We start from the raw sequence: 23,585 nt of genomic DNA on the forward strand, positions 1-23,585 counted from the left end.
TGAAAAATTGGGCGTGCAAAATTGCAAAAATGCACATTTAGCATAGGGTTTCCCAAGCTCGGCCCACGTTTCGGGGCAGCGCACAACTGGCCCAGTGTCGTCTGGGTTTGGCCGTGGTAGGCCGTCATTGTAAATAAAAAATTGTTCTTAACTGACTTGCCTAGTTAAATAAAAGGTAATTAAAAAATATATGTTTTTTTGCCTGAGTACTGCACAACTGTTTAAAATAATCAAAGCTTGATGAGGAGATAGATATTTGAAATCAGCTGTGTAGCATAGAGCAAAAAACAAAACATGCAGTCAGGGCGGGGCCCCAGGACCAAGTTTGGGAAACCCTGATTTAGCGGACACTCTTACCCAGAGCACCTTACAGGAGCAATTACGATTAAGTGCCTTGCACAAGGGCACATCAGATTTATTTCACCTGTCAACTCAGGGATTCAAACCAGCAACGTTTCAGTTACTGGCCCAATGATCTAGGCTACATGCCGCCCCATGTAAAACAAATGACAGCCAGGTAAATACTTATACACACACACACACCTTTTTCAAAATTCACCCTATGGTCCTCAGTGAGGGCAATCTCTCGTGAAGGCTGATGGGACCTGAATGAAGAAGGACAACACAGAATACAGTTTGAATGCTTTATTGAGGGTGTGGGTGACTGTAAAAAAGGAGCAAGCACCTGTAGTAAGCGCCTTAATACAAGTTATAAAAGATGGGCAATAGCTGGATATCTGAGAACTTCTGTTAAACAAAGGAAGTCTGAAATGTCACCCTATTCCCTATATAGTGCACTACGTCTGACCAGAGAGCTGTGGTTGAAAGTAGTGCACAATATAGGGATTAGGGTACCATTTCAGACATACACAGGGTCTGTATCTATTACTGTGGTAGATTAGGTTTAGAGAGGGAAAAGAACCTGGTTCACTGAGACCAACATTAGGACCTTTTCAGTTTAGGTAAAATAACTCTACTGATCATTACTTAAAAATCAAATAAAAATCACACATTTTCAACCTGGGCTCAAGTCAGTGCACATAAACATCGGCATTATGTAACATAAGTTAGACAAAAATAAAATGAACTCTACAAATGCCATTCCCTGGAAATTAGACAGAAATCTCTTTAAATACTGGGTGCAACTGTCTAAGGCAACTTTAAATTCGATAGAAAAGGGATCATCTAGAAGTAATGGTGTACAAAGCAGGAATGAAGCTATACAACGTCACATTACTCATTTTCCTTTCACACTGTACAGAGTCCACTTCCTTCAGCTCTGACCAGGCCGGCCAAAATACAAGGCAGTGCAACTTTTTTATCCTACATTTGACTGTGTCTCCCAGACACATTGTATATACACATTCAGGACATACAATACAAACATAAATATGAGCAGGACTTTCTTTCCGTCCCCAAGGCCCAGTTTAGGCATCCAGACATACTGGACATGATTTTCATATTGGCTATTCAATTAAATGTTGATCTCATTTTAAAATGCACGAGGATCATACTTTTTTTGTTGGGGGACATTTATAAATATTTGAAAGAAAAATATAAAAAATGTAGGCTGTTATGCAGTTAGCTACATAAACAGTCAATATGTATTCATTGAACAGAACTTATTGTAATACTACGGGTAAAGGTATAGTGCTTGTGTTCTCCCTTGAGGGTTAAAGGAATTGAAACACCAGAAACCTTAGATAAATAATAGTAGATAGCTTGTCAACTTTTATGTCATACGAATCGGAAATGTTTTATCAAACATATTTGCCTCAAACGGATCTTAATGTAGATCATAATAGACAAGTTATGACTTCTAATGTAATCTAATAACTTGTGACAGGCCCGAGAAAGCATTTTAATGTCGATTTTTTTTCTCTCTTCATCCAATGACATGATTGTCATGCCAGACCAATATTTGGGACATATTTAGTTAATATCATAATGATATACACATAGCAAAGCACTACATTTAAACTCATTAGGAGGGAGTCTGTATTCAAAATAATTTGTAACTCTTCACTCAAACAAAAAAATGCCAAAACCTAAATTACATTTTCGATTTACAAAAAAACTCCCGAAAAGGGTATTATGTCTGAACATCATAAATATCTATACTTGCCCATGTATGTGTGGATGTATGTTTGTACGCATATGCACAAATTATTTTGCCAACTTAGGTTTTCCAAGTCTGGAACTGTGTAAGGTTTCAAAGTGGTCACCAAGGCCTCATAGGTATGCATGTTTTCTTTCCAACAAAATCATTTATCTGTTGGAAAATCAATAATTTTACTTTGATATTGAACAAGAATAGAATTACAAATACCGTTCAAACTATGTAAAAGGATATGCATGTAGTGCAATTTACTGAATAGGATTTGTTTGACTGAAAAAAGTACCTTGGATACTCATGGGGCTTGAGGATCAACTTTGAAAAAACCTTATTCTGGAGCTTCAACAACAATAATATTTGTTATTATTAATATTGAAAAGAATAAAACATGGAAAAACAAGAAGGGGCAAGAGTGGCTGGAGTCTCCTTTGGGCTCGGGTACTTTGGTAGACTAAATCTATCCGTTTCGCTCTCATTCCTCCCTCAGGCCTGGTGACTGGATTTGGATATGGCGCTCAGAGCGTGAGGTCATCAGAACACAGCAGCCACGCTTGTCTGTCTTTCTGGGAGACCACCTTTCGCTGTTATACGCATTCTGCCTACGTAGGTAAGCATGCTGCCCATAATTATATATATATATATTTTTATCATTAATAACTTGACTGGAACAGTTGAGTCCGTGAGGGGGAGGATTGGTATGTACACCAGGCTACGAAGCCTCTGTGGGGGAGTAAGGAGAATGGGGCGAATGGGGCCTTTTTGGGGTTCACCCATCTTGGTATCCTCTCCTGCGGCCCTCTATGGGGTTTAGTTCATCAGGGCATGTCTGTGTATACACGCGGTACACAGCACAGCTCAGCTCACAAGTTCTTGGTGTTTATGTGTGTTTTGTAATGCTTCGTGAGATGGTCGCTCCTCATGAACCGTTTCTGACACTGGTTGCACTCGAAGCGCTTATCTCCTGCAAGGAAAAGACAGAATAAATGAGTGGTTTAATTTTCCTGCATAACACAAAACTATGAAACAGCAATACCATTCTTCTCTGCTGCAAGGGAATCACTGCTTCAAATCTGAGTGCCTGCTTGAGTCCTGGAAACTTCAGCAAAACTAACATACTGTATGTGCATCGTCTGCTTGAGTCCTGACATGTGGTGAAAACAATGGTGTATGAGAATGATTTGGCATATGGAGCATTGTCGACTGACTTGCTGTGTACGTACCTCCTGGGGTGTGTTCAGTAGGGGGAAAACATTTTCAAAAACAGGGGAGGTACTATCTGAACTTGTCCAATAAGAACACAGCATTTTATCCATTGAAAAACATTTTGCTATAGTGTCTTACTGAACATTACCCAGTGAGTGTTGTGCAGGCTGACCTACATTCATCCTACAGTGTGTATCAGTGTCCCCTACGGTGGACAGACCTGTGTGTGTCCTGGCGTGTCGCTGCAGCTCGTCACTGCGCGTGAAGCGTTTGCCACAGAAGACCCAGTTGCAGACGAAGGGCCGCTCGCCGGTGTGCAGGCGCACGTGTGCCCGGAGGAGGGATGTTTTCCGGAACGTCTTCTCGCAGCCCGGGATGTGACAGATGTGCTTCCTCTTCCCCACCTCGCCGGGCCTGCACAACACAGAAAACACAAATTTAACTACACTATATATATATATATACACAAAAGTATGTGGACACCCCTTCAAATTAGTGGATTTGGCTATTTCAGCCACACCTGTTGTTGATAGGTGTATAAAATCAAGCACAAAGCCACGCAACCTCCATAGACAAACATTGGCAGTAGAATGGCCGTTATTATGGCCGACTTCCATACCCTTGGAAACACACCGAGACCAATAGATGTGTTGGTGACCTTAGTAATGGGGCCAATGAGTGACTCTTTGTAGTTTTTAAGAAAGGTAGAGTCCATCCCAAACACATCTTTGGCTTTAGAGTTCTTTAGTGAGCTAATCACCTTGTTCACCTTTGACTCAGAAACCTCCCTTATGATGAAGACAGGTTGAGTGTCATTCACTAGCACTGAGCCCAAGAAACAAGTGGAGGGGTTCTGTGTCAGTACCCTGACAGAGTCAATAAAGTAGGAATTGAAGGCTATTGCTATTTCGACTGCATCCTGTGTTAGATTGTTATTCACCATGATTTCTAGTCTTTTTGCAGTGTTACTATGGTCTTTCCCTGTTAACTTTTTTAGATTCTCCCATATCAATTTAGAATTTCCCTTTGCTTCACCAATTATGTTAATAAAAAAGTTTGCCTTGGGCCTCCCGGGTGGCGCTGTGCCATCAGAGTCCTGGGTTCGCGCCCAGGCTCTGTCGTAACCGGCCGCGACCGGGAGGTCCGTGGGGCGACGCACAATTGGCCTAGCGTCGCCCGGGTTAGGGAGGGCTTGGTCGGTAGGGGTGTCCTTGTCTCATCGCGCACCAGCGACTCCTGTGGCGGGCTGGGCGCAGTGTACGCTAGCCAAGGTGGCCAGGTGCACGGTGTTTCCTCCGGCGCATTGGTGCGGCTGGCTTCCGGGTTGGATGTGCGCTGTGTTAAAGAAGCAGCGGCTTGGTTGGTTGTGTATCGGAGGACGCATGACTTTCAACCTTCGTCTCTCCCGAGCCCGTACGGGAGTTGTAGCGATGAGACAAGATAGTAGCTACTACAACAATTGGATACTACGAAATTGGGGAGAAAAAGGGGTAAAATTCAAAAAAAAAAAAAAAAAGTTTGCCTTGGCCTGTCTGATTTCTTTCATCACCTTATTTCTCAACATGGTAAACCTACGTCTGTCATGCTCCAATTTAGATTTTAGGGCTATTTTTAGAGCATAATCTCGTTCTTTCATCAATTTCCAGATTTCTCCATTTAGCCAAGGAAGAGTGCTCTTTTGGCCAGGTTTGGATTTGATTTTCTTTAGGAAGCCATTTATTGTAGTCTGGATTGTGGATAGAAAAACCTGACTATCAGCTTCCACGTCTGTATAGGACAAGAGATCATTCCAGTTTATTCCCTTAATTGCTTTTTCAAAATAGTTTAATTCACTCTTAGGTATTCTGAGTTGATCCGGCTTTCTAACAGTAGAGAGGTTAAACCTGCTCTTAGACAGCTTTCTGGCTATAAGTGTCAGATTATGATCAGATAGCCCAGTAACCATATTGAATGATTTAGTCACTCTCTCTGGTTTATTACTGAACACCAAATCAATCTGTGTTTTAGAGCAACAAGTCACCCTGGTTGGCCCTTTAACTAGCTGTGTAAGGTCAAAGGTATTAGTGATCCGTTTGAGGGTTTTCCTACAACACTTGTCTTCATAATTAATGTTAAAATCTCCCATTAAGATGACCTCTTTTCCAAAATCACATTCCCTAAGCATGGTATTAAACTGATCAAAAAACACACTTTTGGTGGAAGGTGGCCTATACATTCCAATGAGGGTAAAAGACATTTGGGGAGACAGTGTAACATTCAGGCCGATACATTCTAGTTCATTATCACATGACCACTCAATTTGTTTACATCGGATATGTTCTTTAATGTAAATCATCACACCCCCTCTTCCTTCAATCCTGTCTCTCCTGAAAACATTGTAGCCAGGTCCAATCAAAGCAGCATATGGAGAGTGTTTATGGAGCCATGTCTCTGAGAGGCAGAGAAAGTCAAGGTTGGAGTCTGTGAGTAGATGTTGAATTTGATCACTTTTTGGAATGACACTACGAATGTTCAAGTGCCCCCCTAGTAGTCCCTTGGGCTTAGCTCGTGGGTCCCAGATGACTCGAGAGTGATTGACACATTGAAAAAAGTTTAATTTTCTGTGTTTTCTGACGGCTGGGTTTAGGCCGTTTTGTTTCGTTTTGATTAGGGGCAGTTCGGTAGCGCAATTAACAATCCCTCCCGCCTGCACTGGATGCGGGGAACTAATTAAAATAGCTTGCGTACCAGAAACAGAGTCAGGGATCGCATATAGCGACTCTGGTATGTTTGAAGAGTCTAAATCTATCCTGGAGCCGGGTGAGTCGAGAGAAACCATAGGACCATAGCACTCACCCACCTCCACAGCGGCGACAACCAGTGGACGAGGCCATCCACCGCTCTCCACTCCGGTGCGTATCACTGGCTCGGTGATATTGGGCCCAGGATTGAGTTGTACATCCCCGGAGAGCAGGAGGGTAGTGAACAGGTAGTTTAACAGTTTCCGATAAATGTTGGACTTGTGTTTGTTACGCCTAAGCGGTTCAGTAGAATAAGGAGCGAGGTAGACTTGGCCATTATTCAGAACATTATGGTATGCTGTGTACTGTCCGCTCCCGTGGAACGGTGAACCAATGTGTTTGGTGTTGATATTCTCCGGTAGTAGACTGATTGTGTCATCCCAGCAAGGACGCACTGAGATTATCAGTAGAGCAGCTACATAACTGACAATCATGGCAGAGTACTGGAGATAAAACACATAATTGCGCTTTAACTCTTTGCATGAGTTACTTAGCTGGGATCGGCGTACACCTGATGGTTTAGATAAAATTACAGCATTCGAATGAGAAGTGGCACCTGCCGCACCACCCTGTCTTCCATCCGCCATTTTGCTTTTCATTGATCCAGCGCCATATGTGGGGAATCTGTGCGAGCTGTCAGAAGTCACACACATTTCAGTATGACAATGTCCCCAAGCACAAACGAGGTCCATATAGAAATGGTTGTCGAGATCGATGTGGAAGAACTTGAGCCCTGATCTCAACCCCATGCGAGGCCAGGCCTAATCACCCAACATCAGTACCCGTCCTCACTAATGCTCTTGTAGCTGAATGGAAGCAAGTCCCCGCAGCAATGTTCCAACATCTAGTGAAAAGCCTTCCCAGAAGAGTGGAGGTTGTTATAGCAGCAAAAGGGGGACCAACTCCATATTAATACCCATGATTTTGGAATGAGATGTTTGATGAGCAGGTGTCCACATACTTTTGGTCATGTAGTGTATTCATTATATTTCTGATTGATGCACAGGTATTTAAACGCAGGAGGATGGAAAGTAGTTGCTTGCAATCGTGGTTGTTTCCCTGCCCCAATCTCACAAAAGGGTACATTTTTCCATACAGGTATCAGTTTGTATCAACCAAGATTTTCCATATTGGTAAATAAATATATGGGTTTATACTGTATATCATGTTTTTTTCCACCAGGTGCTCAGGCCTGTCTCTAGTTTGCTAGTAAGAGCCACTTGCCTCTTCTCTGAGTCCTTACAGTTGGGGCAGGTGCAGGCCATGCGGCGTTTCTTCTCCCCAGGCTGGCCCTGCAGCTCCAGAGCCAGAGTCTGCTCCATCTGCACCTGGTGGCCCTGGGAGGTCACGCTGCCCAGCTGGAGGGCCCCGCCCTGCACCGTCTGCACTGTCAGGTGCTGCTGCCCTGAAAGAACAGTAGAGAAACTTTAACATATTGCACATGAGTAATAAACATATATAAACATACATTACACAGACATGCCCACACACACATACTGACACACACATGCAGGCCTCCATTAGCTTGCTAAAAGTACATTGGAATGCAAACCATTTTTAAAGAAAGACAGTGTGGAAATAGAGCGGATATGCCCATGTGGATTTGGATACGGACAAGCACTTTTTATAATTGTCACGAACACACAGCACACACACACACCTCCTGCGTTGGTGATGGTGACGGGCACTCCTTGCACCTGGACCCCGTTGATGTTTATAGTCTGCACGGCCTGGCCCGCCGAAGAGAGCTGGGCCGCGTTCAATGCTATCATCCCCCCCGCCGGAGCTATTTTTGGTAGGGTCCTCTCCTTCCTGCCCCCCGCCAGTGTTCGCTTGGTGGCCCCCACGGACGACAGGGTGGTGGTGACCATGCTGGAGGGCGTTGTTGCCGTGGAAACTGTGGTTTCCTGGAGCTGCACAGTCTGCCATTCGCCTGATGCCGTTTTGATCAACAGCTGAGAGGAGCACAGGGGTGTCAGACTAACATGGAACAAATCTGTCAGATTAGGACACAATTCTGTATTAAAGTCCCACTTCCATTACATTTCAGCTGTTTGGAAAGCGCATGTGCAATCAAGACTCAATCATGGACACCCTTACTGACAGTTGTGGCTGCTTCGCGTGATGTATTGTTGTCGCTAACTTCTTGCCCTCTGTGCTGTTGTCAGTGCCCAATAATGTTTGTACCATGTTTTGTGCTGCTACCATGTTGTGATGCTACTATGTAGTTGTCATGTGGTGTTGCTACCATGCTGTATTGTCATATGTTATTGCCATACTGTGTTGTTGTCTTGGGTCTTTCTTTATGTAGCGTTGTCTCATGTCGTGATATGTGTGTTGTGCTATATTTATTTTTAATCCCAGCCCCCGTCCCTGCAGGAGTCCTTTTGCCTTTTGGTAGGCCATCAGTGTAAACCCGAATTTGTTCTTAACTGACTTGCTTAGTTAAAGGTTAAATAAATAAAAATTAAATAAATAAACATGTGGATAGCCTGGAGTGAGTGTAGAGAGGTGGTGTGCATGCAGCACCTGTAGGTGTTTTGTGTGTGTGTGTGTGTGTGTGTGCATGACTACATTGACAACTTCAGACTGACCGATCTACAAATCACCTTGCATCCTAACTAACTACTCTGAGTAACTCCTAGATCTGTCAGTTTGCTGAGAGAGCTACATTGACAATCTCTAACAACTTGTGTGTGTACCTGAGTAGGCTCTGGCTGCAGGCTGGGTGCAGGCTGTCTCTGGGGGACCTGAGGCAGGGTGGCGGAGGCAGCCTGCACCACCTTCAGGGCCTGCTGGGGGATCTGGACCACCTGCTGCTCCTGTTTCTGCTGCACCAACTGCACCAGCTGCTGCTGGCCCGACCCGGTGTTCTGCACAATCAGAAGCTGGTTCCCCGCCTGGGGAGAACACAGAGAGAGCAGCAATGAAACACAGCCCTAAATCTGTCCAATACTTACTCATACAGGGACCCCAATATTGGAGGTTGAAGGGGTGATAGAGTAGGCTAACCCCCACGTAAAGCATTGCATTTTGAGTTTGAGAAATACAGATGAAATAATTAGATACTCATTTACACACACACTCACAAACATTGTAGACACATTCAGTAATTAGTACCCATTTGTAGCCCAATCAAGCAAGTGAATTGGTCCACAAGTCATGGTTGACCCTACACCAAATGCAGCAGAACAACAAACATACCTGAATAATATTCTCCCCGGCTTCTAACAATATCGTCTCCATCTGCTCGGGGGGCGGAGAGGTGGTCTGTGGTGGAGGGACTGCTGCCACCAGCTTCTTCCTTCCTCGTCTGCCCTTTGTTGGCGGGGGAGGAGCTGCCGCTGGCTCATCTCCGGTGGCTACGTTGAGGGGCAGCGTGAGCCCGCTGGGCAGCCGCACCACGTTGGCTGCATTGGGTTTCCGCCCCCTGGGGGACGGCTTGATGGCCACCGTCTTCTGCGGGGTGATGGGCGCGGCAGCGGGCTGCGGCTGGGGGACCGTCATGGGCGTGGTGATGATGGCCTGGTTGGTACCCGGGATGAGCTGGATCTGTCCGCCCTGCTGCATCATCTGGATGGTCTGTGTGCCTCCCAGCTGTGGCATCACCTGGTATTGGATGTTGGATGTTTGATTCGAGCGGCCAGGGCTCTGCTGGATGGTGAGGACGATGGGGGTGCCGGGGTTGTTGGAGCCCAGGCCCGCTGGCAGCTGGATCACATTTCCTTTAGCGGACAGGAAGCCCAGGTTTTTGGGAGGGGCGGGGGCGATGGGGGCGGGCTTGATGGGGAGGAGACGGCGAGGTTGGGGTTGGGTAGGAGGGGCACTGACAGGGGCCTGAGCAGCAGGGGGGCCGATCTTACTACAGGTGGCGGCCAGGAGGGCCAGTGGGGAGGGCTGGGAGTCCTGTAGACAGGACCAAAGAGAGATGGACAAATGGTTAGGGGTGCAACGAGTCGGACACAAATTATTTACTGCTGATACCAGACCTGGGCCAAATCCCTGTCATTCACATGAAGAAGCAACGCCGATACAGGGGACGCAGGTCCCGGGTGCCTTGTGAGAATTCATCGGTAAGTGGGTAACCCGCCTCTACCATCTGTGCTATTGGCCAACGTCCAGTTATTAAATAATAAACTGGATGAGCTCTGTTCAAGAATATCCTACCAACAGGACATTAAAAACAGTAATATCTTAGGTTTCACAAGTCGTGGCAGATCGACGACATGGATAACATACAGCTAGCTGGCTGGGTTTTCCATGCATTGGCAAGACAAAACAGCTGTCTCCGGTAAGGGGTGGCGGTCTGTGTCTATTTGTCAATAACAGCTGAATTGAATTGAATCCTACTGCACTGGCTCCGACGCTCGTTGGATGTGGCAGGGCTTGCAAACTATTACGAACTACAAAGGGAAGGACGCTCGTTGGATGTGGCAGGGCTTGCAAACTATTACGAACTACAAAGGGAAGCTCAGCCACGAGCAGCCAAGTGACATGAGCCTACCAGACGACCTAAATGACTTCTATGCGCACTTCGACACTGAAGCATGCATGAGAGCACCAGCTGTTCCCGACAACCGTGATCACGCTTTCCGTAGCCAATGTGAGTAAGTCCTTTAAACAGTCAACATTCACAAGGCTGCCGGGCCAGATGGATTAGCAGGACGTGTACTACGAGCATGCGCTGCGCCGAACCAACTGGCAAGTGTATTCACTGACATTTTCAACCTCTCCCTGACCGAGTCTGTAATACCTACATGTTTCAAGCAGACCACCATAGTCCCTGTGCCCAAGAACACCAAGGTAACATGCCTAAATTACTACCGACCCGTATGACTCAAATGTAGCCATGAAGTGCTTTGAAAGGCTGGTCATGGCTCACATCAACACCATCATGCCAGAAACCCTAGACCCACTCCAATTTGCACACCATTCCCAACAGATGACACAATCTATATTGCACTCAACACTGCCCTTTCCCACCTGGACAAAATAAACACCTACGTGAGAATGCTGTTCATTGACTACAGCTCAGCATTCAACACCATAGTGCCCTCAAAGCTCATCACTAAGCTAAGGACCTTGGGACTAAACACCTCGCTCTGCAACTGGATCCTGGACTTCCTCACGGGCCGCCCCCAGGTGGTACGGGTAGGCAACAGCACATCTGCCACGATGATCCTCAACAAAGGGGCCCCTCGGGGATGTGTGCTTAGTCCCCCCCTGTACTCCCTGTTTGCCAACGACTGTGTGGCCAAGCACGACTCCAACACCATCATTAAGTTTGCAGAGAACACAAGTGGTAGGCCTGATTACCGACAACAATGAGACAGCCTATAGGGAGGTGGTCAAAGACCTGGCAATGTAGTGCCAGGACAACAACCTCTCCCTCAAGGTGATCAAGACAAAGGAGATGATTGTGAACTACAGGAAAAGAGGGCAGAGCACGCCCCCTTTCTCATCGACGGGGCTGAAGTGGAGCAGTTTGAGAGCTTCAAGTTCCTTGGTGTCCACATCACCAACAAACTATCATGGTTCAAACACACCAAGACAGTCGTGAAGAGGGCACGACAAGAGCCTGGTTGCATCACCGCCTAGTATGGCAACTGCTCTGCCTCCAACCACAAGGTGCTACAGAGGGTAGTGCCTTCGGCCGAGTATATCACAGGGGCCAAGCTTCCTGCCATCCAGGACCTCTATACCAGGCGGTGTCAGAGGAAGGCCCTAAAAGAAGGCCCTAAAAATGGCAAAAGACTCCAGACTGTTCTCTCTGCCACTGCCCGGAAAGCGGAACGCCAAGTCTATATCCAAAAGGCTTCTTAACAGCTTCTACCCCCATGCAGTAAGACTGCTAAAGAGCTAATCAAATGGCTACCCAGGCAGTGACCCCCCCCCCCCTTTACGCTGATGCTACTTGCTATTTATTATCTATGCATAGTCACTTTACCCCTACCTACATTTTACCTCAACTAACCAGTACCTCCGCACATTGACTCGGTACCGGTACCCCCTGTATATAGCCTTGTTATTGTATTGTTGCTCTATTTTTTTTGGTTTATCTTTTGTTTATTTAGTAACTATTTTCTTAAAACTGCATTGTCGGTTAAGGGCTTGTAAGTAAGCATTTCATGGCAATTTTTTTTGCACCATGGATGGATATGGGCTGGGCGATATACTTAATTAGAATGTATGTTTTAGCGCAATGTTGCAAATGCCTGTATCACAAGAATCAAAGTTTTATTTTTGTTAGTTTTTATGAGCTTTTTTCCCTTTTTTGTGTTGTCTCCTGTGTGCGTGCACCTTCCCAATCGCACAGACACCAAGCCCCTCCCCCTGCCACTCACCACAAGATCACTTCTTCCTCTCTGACAACAAGCAATTCCAACTTGCTATTTGCATTTGAGGTTTGGTCCAACAGAATCGGTTAATTCCCCTTCTAACGATACCCTTTTTATGTCTAAACTTATGTCTCAAAATTTAGAACAGAGCAGATCATACTAAAACGGGAGTGTCAATGAACATGATTGTGGAAAATGAATGCTCAGTTTGTCGCATGCAGTATTGCAGTACGGTTACTGCTATATGTGATCCTTGGGACATGCCTACCCTAAATCTTACCTAGCCCCAAACATTTAAAATGTCAACTTCAATGGGGTAGGGACATCCCAAAGATTCCAGATGGCCAATATCATTGCGGTACCATGTACCGCTAGCAGCATTTTAGCCACATACTGTTATGTGCTAGCTGTCTAGTCTGTGTTTTATACATTTGCAATGAGCATAAAAAGACGATTTATATAAGATATTGGAAACCTGTTCTCATTCTGAGAAATAAACATCTTATCCAGGTAGGTCACTTGATTTCAACATCTAAACAAAGTGAACAGGCTGTTGGAGACTGACAGCAGGGTGTATTCATAACAGTTCAACTGTTCTACGCTGCTAGCAAGCAAATAGATCCACGTTGGCTAGACTTTAAATATAAAAATTAGCTGTCTACCCAATGGCACGTGGACTTGTGCTTGAGAAATTACTAATGAGACACGTGTACATTTTCTATTATGCCTATTACAAGAAGAACATTATTAGTGGATGTGCATTGTGCATGGTTCCAGTATATTTTTTTTTCATCAAAAAAGGGCATTTTCATAGACTTGAAAGCCAGATCAGTGATTATTGCAACAACAAAAAACAGGTTAAACTATTTTAATTAAATTGTTAGTGTGTCTTATGGCTTATATTTAGCCTAGGTACAGTGCCTTGCGAAAGTATTCAGCCCCCTTGAACTTTGCGACATTTTGCCACATTTCAGGCTTCAAACATAAAGATATAAAACTGTATTTTTTTGTGAAGAATCAACAAGTGGGACACAATCATGAAGTGGAACGACATTTATTGGATATTTCAAAACTTTTTTAACAAATCAAAAACTGAAAAATTGGGCGTGCAAAATTATTCAGCCCCCTTAAGTTAATACTTTGTAGCGCCACCTTTTGCTGCGATTACAGCTGTAAGTCGCTTGGGGTATGTCTCTATCAGTTCTGCACATCGAGAGACTGAAATTTTTTCCCATTCCTCCTTGCAAAACAGCTCGAGCTCAGTGAGGTTGGATGGAGAGCATTTGTGAACAGCAGTTTTCAGTTCTTTCCACAGATTCTCGATTGGATTCAGGTCTGGACGTTGACTTGGCCATTCTAACACCTGGATATGTTTATTTTTGAACCATTCCATTGTAGATTTTGCTTTATGTTTTGGATCATTGTCTTGTTGGAAGACAAATCTCCGTCCCAGTCTCAGGTCTTTTGCAGACTCCATCAGGTTTTCTTCCAGAATGGTCCTGTATTTGGCTCCATCCATCTTCCCTGTCCCTGCTGAAGAAAAGCAGGCCCAAACCATGATGCTGCCACCACCATGTTTGACAGTGGGGATGGTGTGTTCAGCTGTGTTGCTTTTACGCCAAACATAACGTTTTGCATTGTTGCCAAAAAGTTCAATTTTGGTTTCATCTGACCAGAGCACCTTCTTCCACATGTTTGGCGTGTCTCCCAGGTGGCTTGTGGCAAACTTTAAACGACACTTTTTATGGATATCTTTAAGAAATGGCTTTCTTCTTGCCACTCTTCCATAAAGGCCAGATTTGTGCAATATACGACTGATTGTTGTACTATGGACAGTCTCCCACCTCAGCTGTAGATCTCTGCAGTTCATCCAGAGTGATCATGGGCCTCTTGGCTGCATCTCTGATCAGTCTTCTCCTTGTATGAGCTGAAAGTTTAGAGGGACGGCCAGGTCTTGGTAGATTTGCAGTGGTCTGATACTCCTTCCATTTCAATATTATCGCTTGCACAGTGCTCCTTGGGATGTTTAAAGCTTGGGAAATCTTTTTGTATCCAAATCCGGCTTTAAACTTCTTCACAACAGTATCTCGGACCTGCCTGGTGTGTTCCTTGTTCTTCATGATGCTCTCTGCGCTTTTAACGGACCTCTGAGACTATCACAGTGCAGGTGCATTTATACGGAGACTTGATTACACACAGGTGGATTGTATTTATCATCATTAGTCATTTAGGTCAACATTGGATCATTCAGAGATCCTCACTGAACTTCTGGAGAGAGTTTGCTGCACTGAAAGTAAAGGGGCTGAATAATTTTGCACGCCCAATTTTTCAGTTTTTGATTTGTTAAAAAAGTTTGAAATATCCAATAAATGTCGTTCCACTTCATGATTGTGTCCCACTTGTTGTTGATTCTTCACAAAAAAATACAGTTTTATATCTTTATGTTTGAAGCCTGAAATGTGGCAAAAGGTCGCAAAGTTCAAGGGGGCCGAATACTTTCGCAAGGCACTGTATATTTTTTTAAATCCCTGAATTCATTAGATTGCAGTGTACTGACCTTTAATTGTGGGTCATTCCATGTCATTTCAGCAAGCCATGACCCCACCATCTCAGATTGCTCTGAAATTGTTTCTGTAGTTAGAAACATATGATTCGCATTCCTGAAACATTGTTTTGTTGAAATGTGATTTGATCTGAGAAATTAAGCTAATTGATTGCACCCAAATTGCCCATTTTAAAATGTGTAAGATTCATATAATCTTCCATAAATATAGTACCTAACATCCAATTTGGACCATAATTCTTGCTAACAATGAGTAAGACATGAGGAATCTTATAAAATGATGAAAAGCCACCCACGGACCTCCACACCCCACGCCAATCCCACCCCAACAACCAGTATCAGTTCTGTCTGACAGTAGTATGGAACTGCTGCTTGGAGTATTGCTTCTTCATCCTTTGTAATGTATTCCTGGTGAATCTGGTGATGTTTCCCACCGTTCAGAGAAAATAGCCATTGAAGTCACTTGCATTCTTTACCATAAATTAATGTGAAAGTACCTAGTTTTGCATACTAGATGCCGCTGTTCCTGCTTCTGCCACCACACCCTATATCCACTTTGTTGTTCTCCTGTGTTTATTAAACGTATCACAAAATTGTTTTTGCAACTTTGGATAGAAAACCAATGGCTATTGCTCATGATGAAAATAAATTGTGTGGTCATCCTCACAATTCAAGCCAGTCCTCCATGAACGCAATTCAGTTTTTCCTTCTCTTAGGCTTAATTTGTGTCCAGGAAAAGTCCCCTCTGTGTCTGGTTTACTCCCTTAAAGAAAGGTCTGGATTAGACCATTCCTGGTGATTGACGAACAAGCAAACCATTAGGCTACAGTAGTTCTAATGGTTTCCATGCTACGGTCTCCAATGGTCTTCAATAATAAAAAGTCCTAAAACACACACTATATAGTGTTTTGCAATGGCAATAGTATTGGGTATAATGGTAAATGTCACTAGTCACACTACATAGAGATATTTTCTAATCATTTTATTTAAAAAACATACGACTTCCATGCAATGGTTTATAATTGTACTTTATTTGGGTTGTCACAACATTTTAGTCACTAGCACATTTCTCCATCAAAGTTTTGGGCCTGTAGAAAAAGGATTCACCATACGGATAGCCCTCTCAGAGAGCTCCAATGTTTTGGACTATTCAAGGAGAATTGGGTTGAAACATTAGGTAGCTAAGAGAAGGTCAACCTGAATTGCTTTCATGGAGGACTGGCTTGACCACACAATTTATTTTCATCATGAGCAAAAGCTATTGGTTTTCTACCCAAAGTTGCAAAGAAAATGTTAATCCATTTAATAAAACACAAGAGACTGGCAAAATTGATCAAAGGGTGTGGTGGCAACAGAGGAAAAACCTGGTACTTTCACACTAATTTATTGTAAAGAATGCAAGTGAATTCAAAGGCTAATTTCTCTGAACATCGGGAAAAAACATCACCAGATTCATATACAGTTGAAGTCGCAAGTTTACATACACTTAGGTTGGAGTCATTAAAACTAGTTTTTCAACCACTTCACCAATTTCTTGTTAACAGGCTGTAGTTTTGGCAAGTCAGTTAGGACATCTACTTTGTAGATGACAAGTCATTTTTCCAACAATTGTTTACAGACAGATTATTTCACTTATCATTCATTGTATCACAAATCCAGTGGGTCAGAAGTTAACCTCTCTGCGCACGGAACCCGCTAGCGGGCTGAAATTCCACAACATACGGTGATCGCTACATAAATAGTCATATTAAACATTCATGAAAATACAAGTGTCTCACATGTATCGAAAGCCTAGAATCATGCTAATCAAACTGCGTTGTCAGATTTTAACAAGGATTTACTACGAAAGAATACGATGCGATTATCTGAGCATAGAGCCCCATAAAAAGCAACAATTTTAACCAGCACAGGCGTAACATATTCACAAACTGCATTAAAATAAATTGTTTACCTTTGATGATCTTCGTCTGTTTGCAATTCCAATGCTCATTGTTACACAATAAATTATATTTTGTTTGATAAAATCAATTTTTATAGCCTAACACGAAACATTTTGTGAACCGCTTGTGTCGTGAATTCCATCTCATTCCAATTTCGACGACACATTCCAGGTAAATAACCCACACAGAACGTGACTTTTCCAGTCATGTTTGGTTTCACCGCAATCAACTGGTTTGTTTGTAACACAATCAAACCTGATGGGCCATTTCACGGGACGTATTGACTGAAAGAAACCGATTTGAAGACAACAAGTCATGACATCATTGTGCACCAATGATTTGCCCGCTGTTTCGTTGATTGACTGTCTTTTAACCCAATGACCACTGATCGTCTTGAAATCTAGCTTGGTAGATAGCCAATGAGCTGAGCTAAACGGCAATAGGCCATGTTTATGTGTTGCAAGACCAACCCATGTAGTAAGCTTCAGCGTAAAGTGAGTCATTCGCTATTGAAGTTTCATACCGGAAGGAAAAACACATATTACACATTGCATTGTTTGGTAAACGCGCAGATTCAGCTGTTTATATATATCAATCATTATGGTGACTAAATCAGGGAAAGCTAAATCTAAGTCTAGATATACAGATGTACACACAATTTTAGAATAAATTGATTGGGAAGGTGAGACAGAGATTGTTGTAGGACGATTCATTTAGCGATTGTGGAGGAATATTTTTTGAACGGGAGAGGACATCGTTTTGGACTGGTAATACGTTCTTATCATGCTAATGCCCTTGTTTGAAATTAATAATCTAAAATATTATTTGTGATTTTTTGTCAATTTTAGAAGCAATATATAAACATGTAATGTCATGAAATGTGAGATGCGTGTGTCTGCCGCCCCACCCCAACCCACATGAAATAGCCTATTTGAGGCTGTTGGGGGGAGGGCAGAACCACAAAACAATGGCCAAAGTGAAATGGAGACAGTAGATACAGCTGGTCTGTTGTAATATAATAAAGACAGTAGATCTAGCTGGTCTGTCATAATATAATAGAGACAGTAGATCTATCTGAATTGTCATAATGTAAAAGAGACAGTAGATCTAGCAGGTCATAATAATGTATTCAACCTTATGTTCCCTGTACTCTCTCTATATATATATGTTTATTATACCTGTTGATACAGGGCTCATATGTGAAACTATTCTAACGTAACATTTTCTTTCACAGTGACACTGACTCCGAATGGGAGTCTTATCCGGTGTCCTGTGTGAATTTAAGTATGCTCTCTCTAATTCTCTCTTTCGGAGGACCTGAGCCCTAGGACCATGCGTCAGGACTACCTGGCATGATGACTCCTTGCTGTCCCCAGTCCACTTGGCCTTGCCGCTGTTCCAGTTTCAACTGTTCTGCCTGCGGCTATGGAACCCTAAACTGTTCATTTTTACTCTTGAGGTGCTGTCCTGTTGCACCCTCTACAACCACTGTGATCTCCACCCGTCACAACCAGAAGAGGACTGGCCACCCCTCATAGCCTGGTTCCTCTCTAGGTTTCTTCCTAGGTTTTTGCCTTTCTAGCGAGTTTTTCCTAGCCACCGTGCTTCTACACCTGCATTGCTTGCTGTTTGGGGTTTTAGGCTGGGGCTATATAAATTGATTTGATTTGATAGAGGACTGAGGGTCTTCCAAATATTGAAAGTGTGTAAATAGTTACCCATGTTATTTTGTAAATGTATATATTTTTTCATATATTTTTTAATCAATAATTATTTTCTTTCCCTCAAATTTTTTTTGGGGTGTGTGTTAGAATACCATTTTGGTATTTTGTAAATAGTTATTTGTTTCAAAATGTATACCTTCACCAATTTGGCCACTTGGGTACATTTGGGCTACTTGTGTGGGACACCTGGGTGACTCATTTTGGAAGTTATCATTCTGTAACTTTGCACAAGTACTGTTGCCCTCTTATATTTTTCACTGAAATTGTCCCCATCATCCTATCTGAATGTTTGTTTTTATCTTGTTCATTTTAAAGATGATGATACAAAAATAAAAAACATATGTTTTTTTTCATTGTTTTATCTAAACCAGATCTATTGTGCTATATTCTCCTACATTCAAACTTCAGAGTGTTTTCTTTCAAATGGTACCAAGAATATGCAAATCCTTGGTTCTGTGCCTGAGCTACAGGCTGTTAGATTTGGGTATGTCTTCAGGCGGAAATTGCACAAAGTAGGGGGGAGCTCTAAGAGTTAACAAACACTAAGTTGACTGTGCCTTTAAACAGCTTGGAAAATTCCAGAAAATGATGTCATGGCTTTAGAAGCTTCTGATAGGCTGATTGGATAATTTGAGTCAATTGGAGGTGTACCTGTGGATGTATTTCCAGGCCTACCTTCAAACTCAATGCCTCTTTACTTTGACGTCATGGGAAAATCTAAAGAAATCAGCCAAGACCTCAGAAAACAATTGTAGACCTCCACAAGTCTGGTTCATCCTTGGGAGCAATTTCCAAATGCCTGAAGGTACCACGTTCATCTGTACAAACAATAGGACGCAAGTATAAAAACCAAGGGACCATACAGCCATCATACCGCTCAGGAAGGAGACGCGTTCTGTCTCCTAGAGATGAACGTACTTTGGTGCAAAAAGTGCAAATCAATCCCAAAACAACAGCAACGGACCCTGTGAAGATGCTGGAGGAAACAGGTACAAAAGTATCTATATCCACAGTAAAACGAGTCCAATATCGACATAACCTGAAAGGCCACTCAGCAAGGAAGAAGCCACTGCTCCAAAACTGCTATATAAAAGCCAGACTACGGTTTGCAACTGCACATGGGGAAACAAGATCGTACTTTTTGGAGAAATGTCCTCTGGTCTGATGAAACAAAAATAGAACTGTTTGGCCATAATGACCATCATTATGTTTGGAGGGAAAAGGGGGAGGCTGGCAATCCGAAGAACACCATCCCAAACATGAAGCACAGGGGAGCAGCATCATGTTGTGGGAGTGCTTTGCTGCAGGAGGGACTGGTGCACTTCACAAAATAGATGGCATCATGAGGGAGGAAAATTATGTGGATATATTGAAGCAACATTTCAAGATATCAGTCAGGAAGTTAAAGCTTGGTCGCAAATGGGTCTTCCAAATGGACAATGACCCCAAGCATACTTCCAAAGTTGTGGAAAAATGTCTTAAGGACAACAAAGTCAAGGTATTAGAGTGGCCATCACAAAGCCCTGACCACAATCCTATAGAGAATTTGTGGGTAGAACTGAAAAAGCGTGTGCGAGCAAGGAGGCTACAAACCTGACTCAGTTACAGCAGGTGTCAGGAGTGGGCCAAAATTCAACCAACTTATTGTGGGAAGCTTGTGGAAGGCTACCCGAAACGTTTGACCCAAGTTAAACAATTTAAAGGCAATGCTACCAAATACTAAATGAGTATATGTAAACTTCTGACCCACTTCTGACCCACATACACATGTGATGAAAGAAATAAAAGCTGAAATAAATAATTCTCTCTACTATTTTTCTGACATTTCACATTCTTAAAAATAAAGTGGTGATCCTAACTGACCTAAGACAGGGAATTTTTACTAGGATTAAATGTCAAGAATTTTGAATGTAGTGTATGTAAACTTTAACTGTGTGTGTGGGGGTGTGTATATAAATATATTAGAAACTTTGAAGGAACAATACTCCACGCAGTAGCTCCATAGTACTTGTTAGAGATAGAACTGATACTGTATTCTGGTTGTTGGGTGGGCTTGGCGTGGGGGGTCCGTGGGTGGCTTTTGATTAATTTTATTGGATTCCTCATGTCTTACTCATTGTAAGGAAAAATGGTCCAAATTGGATGTTAGGTACTATATTTATTGAATATTATATGAATCCTATAAATTAAAATGGCCTATTTGGATGCAATCAATTGGCTTAATTTCTCAGTTATCAAATTATATTTCAACAAAACCTTTCAGGAATGCTAATCTTATGCGTTTCTAACTACAGAAACGATTTCTGAACAATCTGAGATGGTGAGTGTCGAAATGCTCTTTCTTGTGCTTTTTGAAGTGGAATGACTCTAGTGCAACAAAGCTTTTTTTTTTAAAGAGATATATTGTGAATTTCACCCAGCCCTAGGTGGAACACAGTTTACATACAGGAGGTTATGCTACATCTCACCATAGGCTACCAATAAAATACATAAACTATTAACGTCATGATTTACAATAGGATGGCATTGCTGGACTCAGTATGCAAGCTAAAGTCAAATAATGAACCCCTTAGTTACTTTTAAGACACCACTGGGTGATATTTACACATCCAAGAACAAGCAGGAAGTAGTCTAGCTGTGACTCACTTGAGAGGAAGTGGCAGAGGGCTGGAGATACTCGCTGGGACTGACAGCAACAGTGGTGGCCATACTGTCCTGTTGATCTGCAACACACATGGAAACACTCATTGCATATACTGTAAATAGTCTAACACATTTCAAGTACCAAAAATAATGGTCGATGTCAATACCTCTGCTGCAGAGATTCAGGAAATTATTACATCCGAGGGAGCTGTTTTGCCCTAAAAGCATGTAAAGGCATTCAAATAAGACAGTTCACAAAGGAAATGGGAACTGCAACTCCAATAGATGAGTTGTGGATGGCTAGCTACCACCCCGTGAATGCCAGTCACCTCAGATGTTTGTAAATTGCGTGACCTTTAATCCGTAATAAAAGGGCGGGTCTATGACAAAAAAAAGATTGTCAGACACATGCATTGCCAACTACAACTCCTCGTCTACGAAGTACAAAATTAAAAGGCCCTAAACAAAAGTACAGTATAATAGCTAGCAAATGGGCACAGTAGAGGGCTACGACTTGTGTATAGTGAGTTAGTGACTACTGTACCTGTCTGACTTCTCACGCAATCTCACAAACAGCTCGAGCATGATAATGTATCGCGAGAGTATCAATACAAATTTGGACTGTACATAAAATTTGCACTGTGGATTATTGGGGTCAGTTGCAATCATGACCAATGTGACTGTCTCTTTAAAATCTGATATTTTGTGCTTAGAAAAAAATATGTTTGAGCGCGGCCTGAAAATAGCGCCGCCATCAAACGTACACAGATAGCTTCTTGCTAACTAAACGGTTTGCTGGCTAACTGGCAGTCAGAAATGAAACAATTAGATAGCATTGCAAATACTTTTTAGTGCAGCTGACTTTTCGAACTGAGTGGAATAGACAGCCCATGGCGATACGTGCATGTGGAGTTTGTTTTAATGTGAAATATCGAAAATGATTAGCATCAATGTATAGCTAACGGTAGCTGGAATTTCAAACAGGATTCAGCTTTACTGGCTAGTATGCTAAGCTAGATACGCGTAGCAAATCAAACTCTTTGATACTGGAAAAAAGGCAGCCCTTTTCCGGAAATGCATAGCTGGCTTGCACAATGCTCCTATTCAACCTTAAACATAAGGAATTTCCAGCACAAACTGTTCAATGTGTTTTGTTTAACACAGACCAAATTGTTTTACGAAGTACAATGTAATATAAACACCAATGTTTTAATTCCTACCCACCGCTCATGACGACACTCGCTCTCCGTGAGCCTTCAAGAGCAAGCCCCTGGAAGATTCCGCCCACGCTCATAGACCAATCCACGCGCTGTTGTTCAATGAAGGATGCCCAGGCCAGCCAATCGACAAGAGCTCTCAGTGTGATTGAAATTAAATTTAGCCAATGAATAACCTGAATCCTCTCACAACCGTCGATGGACGCAATTTTAACCAATGGAGTATATAGATTAGTGTCAATAGGGAGGGTTTTAAGGAACAGGTGGACTAGGCAAAGGGCCTATTATAATGCCTTTACATTTAAATGACGTCTATAATGTCCAATAAGAGCTCTATGGGACAAATCGGTCAAACTCAGAATGACATCCATTTTGATCAATGAGCTTGTTTTAAGCCATTTGATTCATATACTACCTGCGACAAAAGCACAGATACAGTATGTTATTAGAATGGATAGGCTATACTCAGTTTCTCATAGTCAACACACAATAAGGCTTACGGATAACAAGGTAGGAAGGCAGTGCTGATAAGAGCACAAGGCAAACTGTTACAAACATGTTTATCACTCAAACTAAATTACAGCAGATATGTAGTGATGTAGGTCCTCGGGTAATCTATAGTAATAACATGTGCATGTTTTCTAAATACTCACCTACACCTTTGTCAATATCCCAGTCATTAGTCATCTGTTACAGGTGTAGCGCAATCATTGAGTGCATGCAAAATAGGCTTATTATGCATGATGATCAAGCTTGCAAAATGATGTCTAGGGGAATTTTTCAGATGTGCATTTCTGTTTATTAAAACATTATAGTACCACTTTACACTAGTACCTAGTGGCCTACCCTTAGGCTGATTTGATTTATTACATGGATAATAAGCCTATAGAGCAGGGGTATTCAACTATTACCCAACAAGGTCCGGAGCCTGCAAGTGTTCTGTTCTACCTGATAATTAATTTTAAACACCTTGTGTGCCAGGTTCAGGTCTAAATCAGTCCCTGATTAGAGGGGAACAATGAAAACAAGCAGTGGCACTGGCTTCAAGGTCCAGAGTTGAG

The 23,585-nt window shown here is 42.8% G+C and overlaps 1 protein-coding gene across 3 annotated transcripts; it reads right to left on the reverse strand.

Annotated features, from left to right (window-relative positions):
* Positions 1–630: 630 nt before the first annotated feature.
* LOC139370401 (transcription factor Sp2-like) lies at positions 631–22,601 on the reverse strand. 3 transcript variants are annotated; one of them, XM_071109850.1, is made up of 8 exons: positions 22,532–22,601; positions 21,311–21,387; positions 9,304–10,005; positions 8,802–8,999; positions 7,760–8,054; positions 7,324–7,504; positions 3,540–3,733; positions 631–3,077 (listed from the first exon to the last, which is right to left on the reverse strand). In XM_071109850.1, the coding sequence occupies exons 1-8, from the start codon at positions 22,599–22,601 to the stop codon at positions 2,977–2,979; spliced, it is 1,818 nt and encodes a 605-aa protein (XP_070965951.1). In that variant the 3' UTR covers positions 631–2,976. The 3 variants fall into 3 exon arrangements, with proteins under 3 accessions (XP_070965951.1, XP_070965952.1, XP_070965953.1); XM_071109851.1 differs by having other exon boundaries at positions 21,475–22,541; XM_071109852.1 differs by having other exon boundaries at positions 21,852–22,538.
* Positions 22,602–23,585: the final 984 nt, after the last annotated feature.

This window comes from Oncorhynchus clarkii, chromosome 17 (genome assembly GCF_045791955.1).
Source record: "Oncorhynchus clarkii lewisi isolate Uvic-CL-2024 chromosome 17, UVic_Ocla_1.0, whole genome shotgun sequence".
Classification (NCBI taxonomy): Eukaryota; Metazoa; Chordata; class Actinopteri; order Salmoniformes; family Salmonidae; genus Oncorhynchus; species Oncorhynchus clarkii.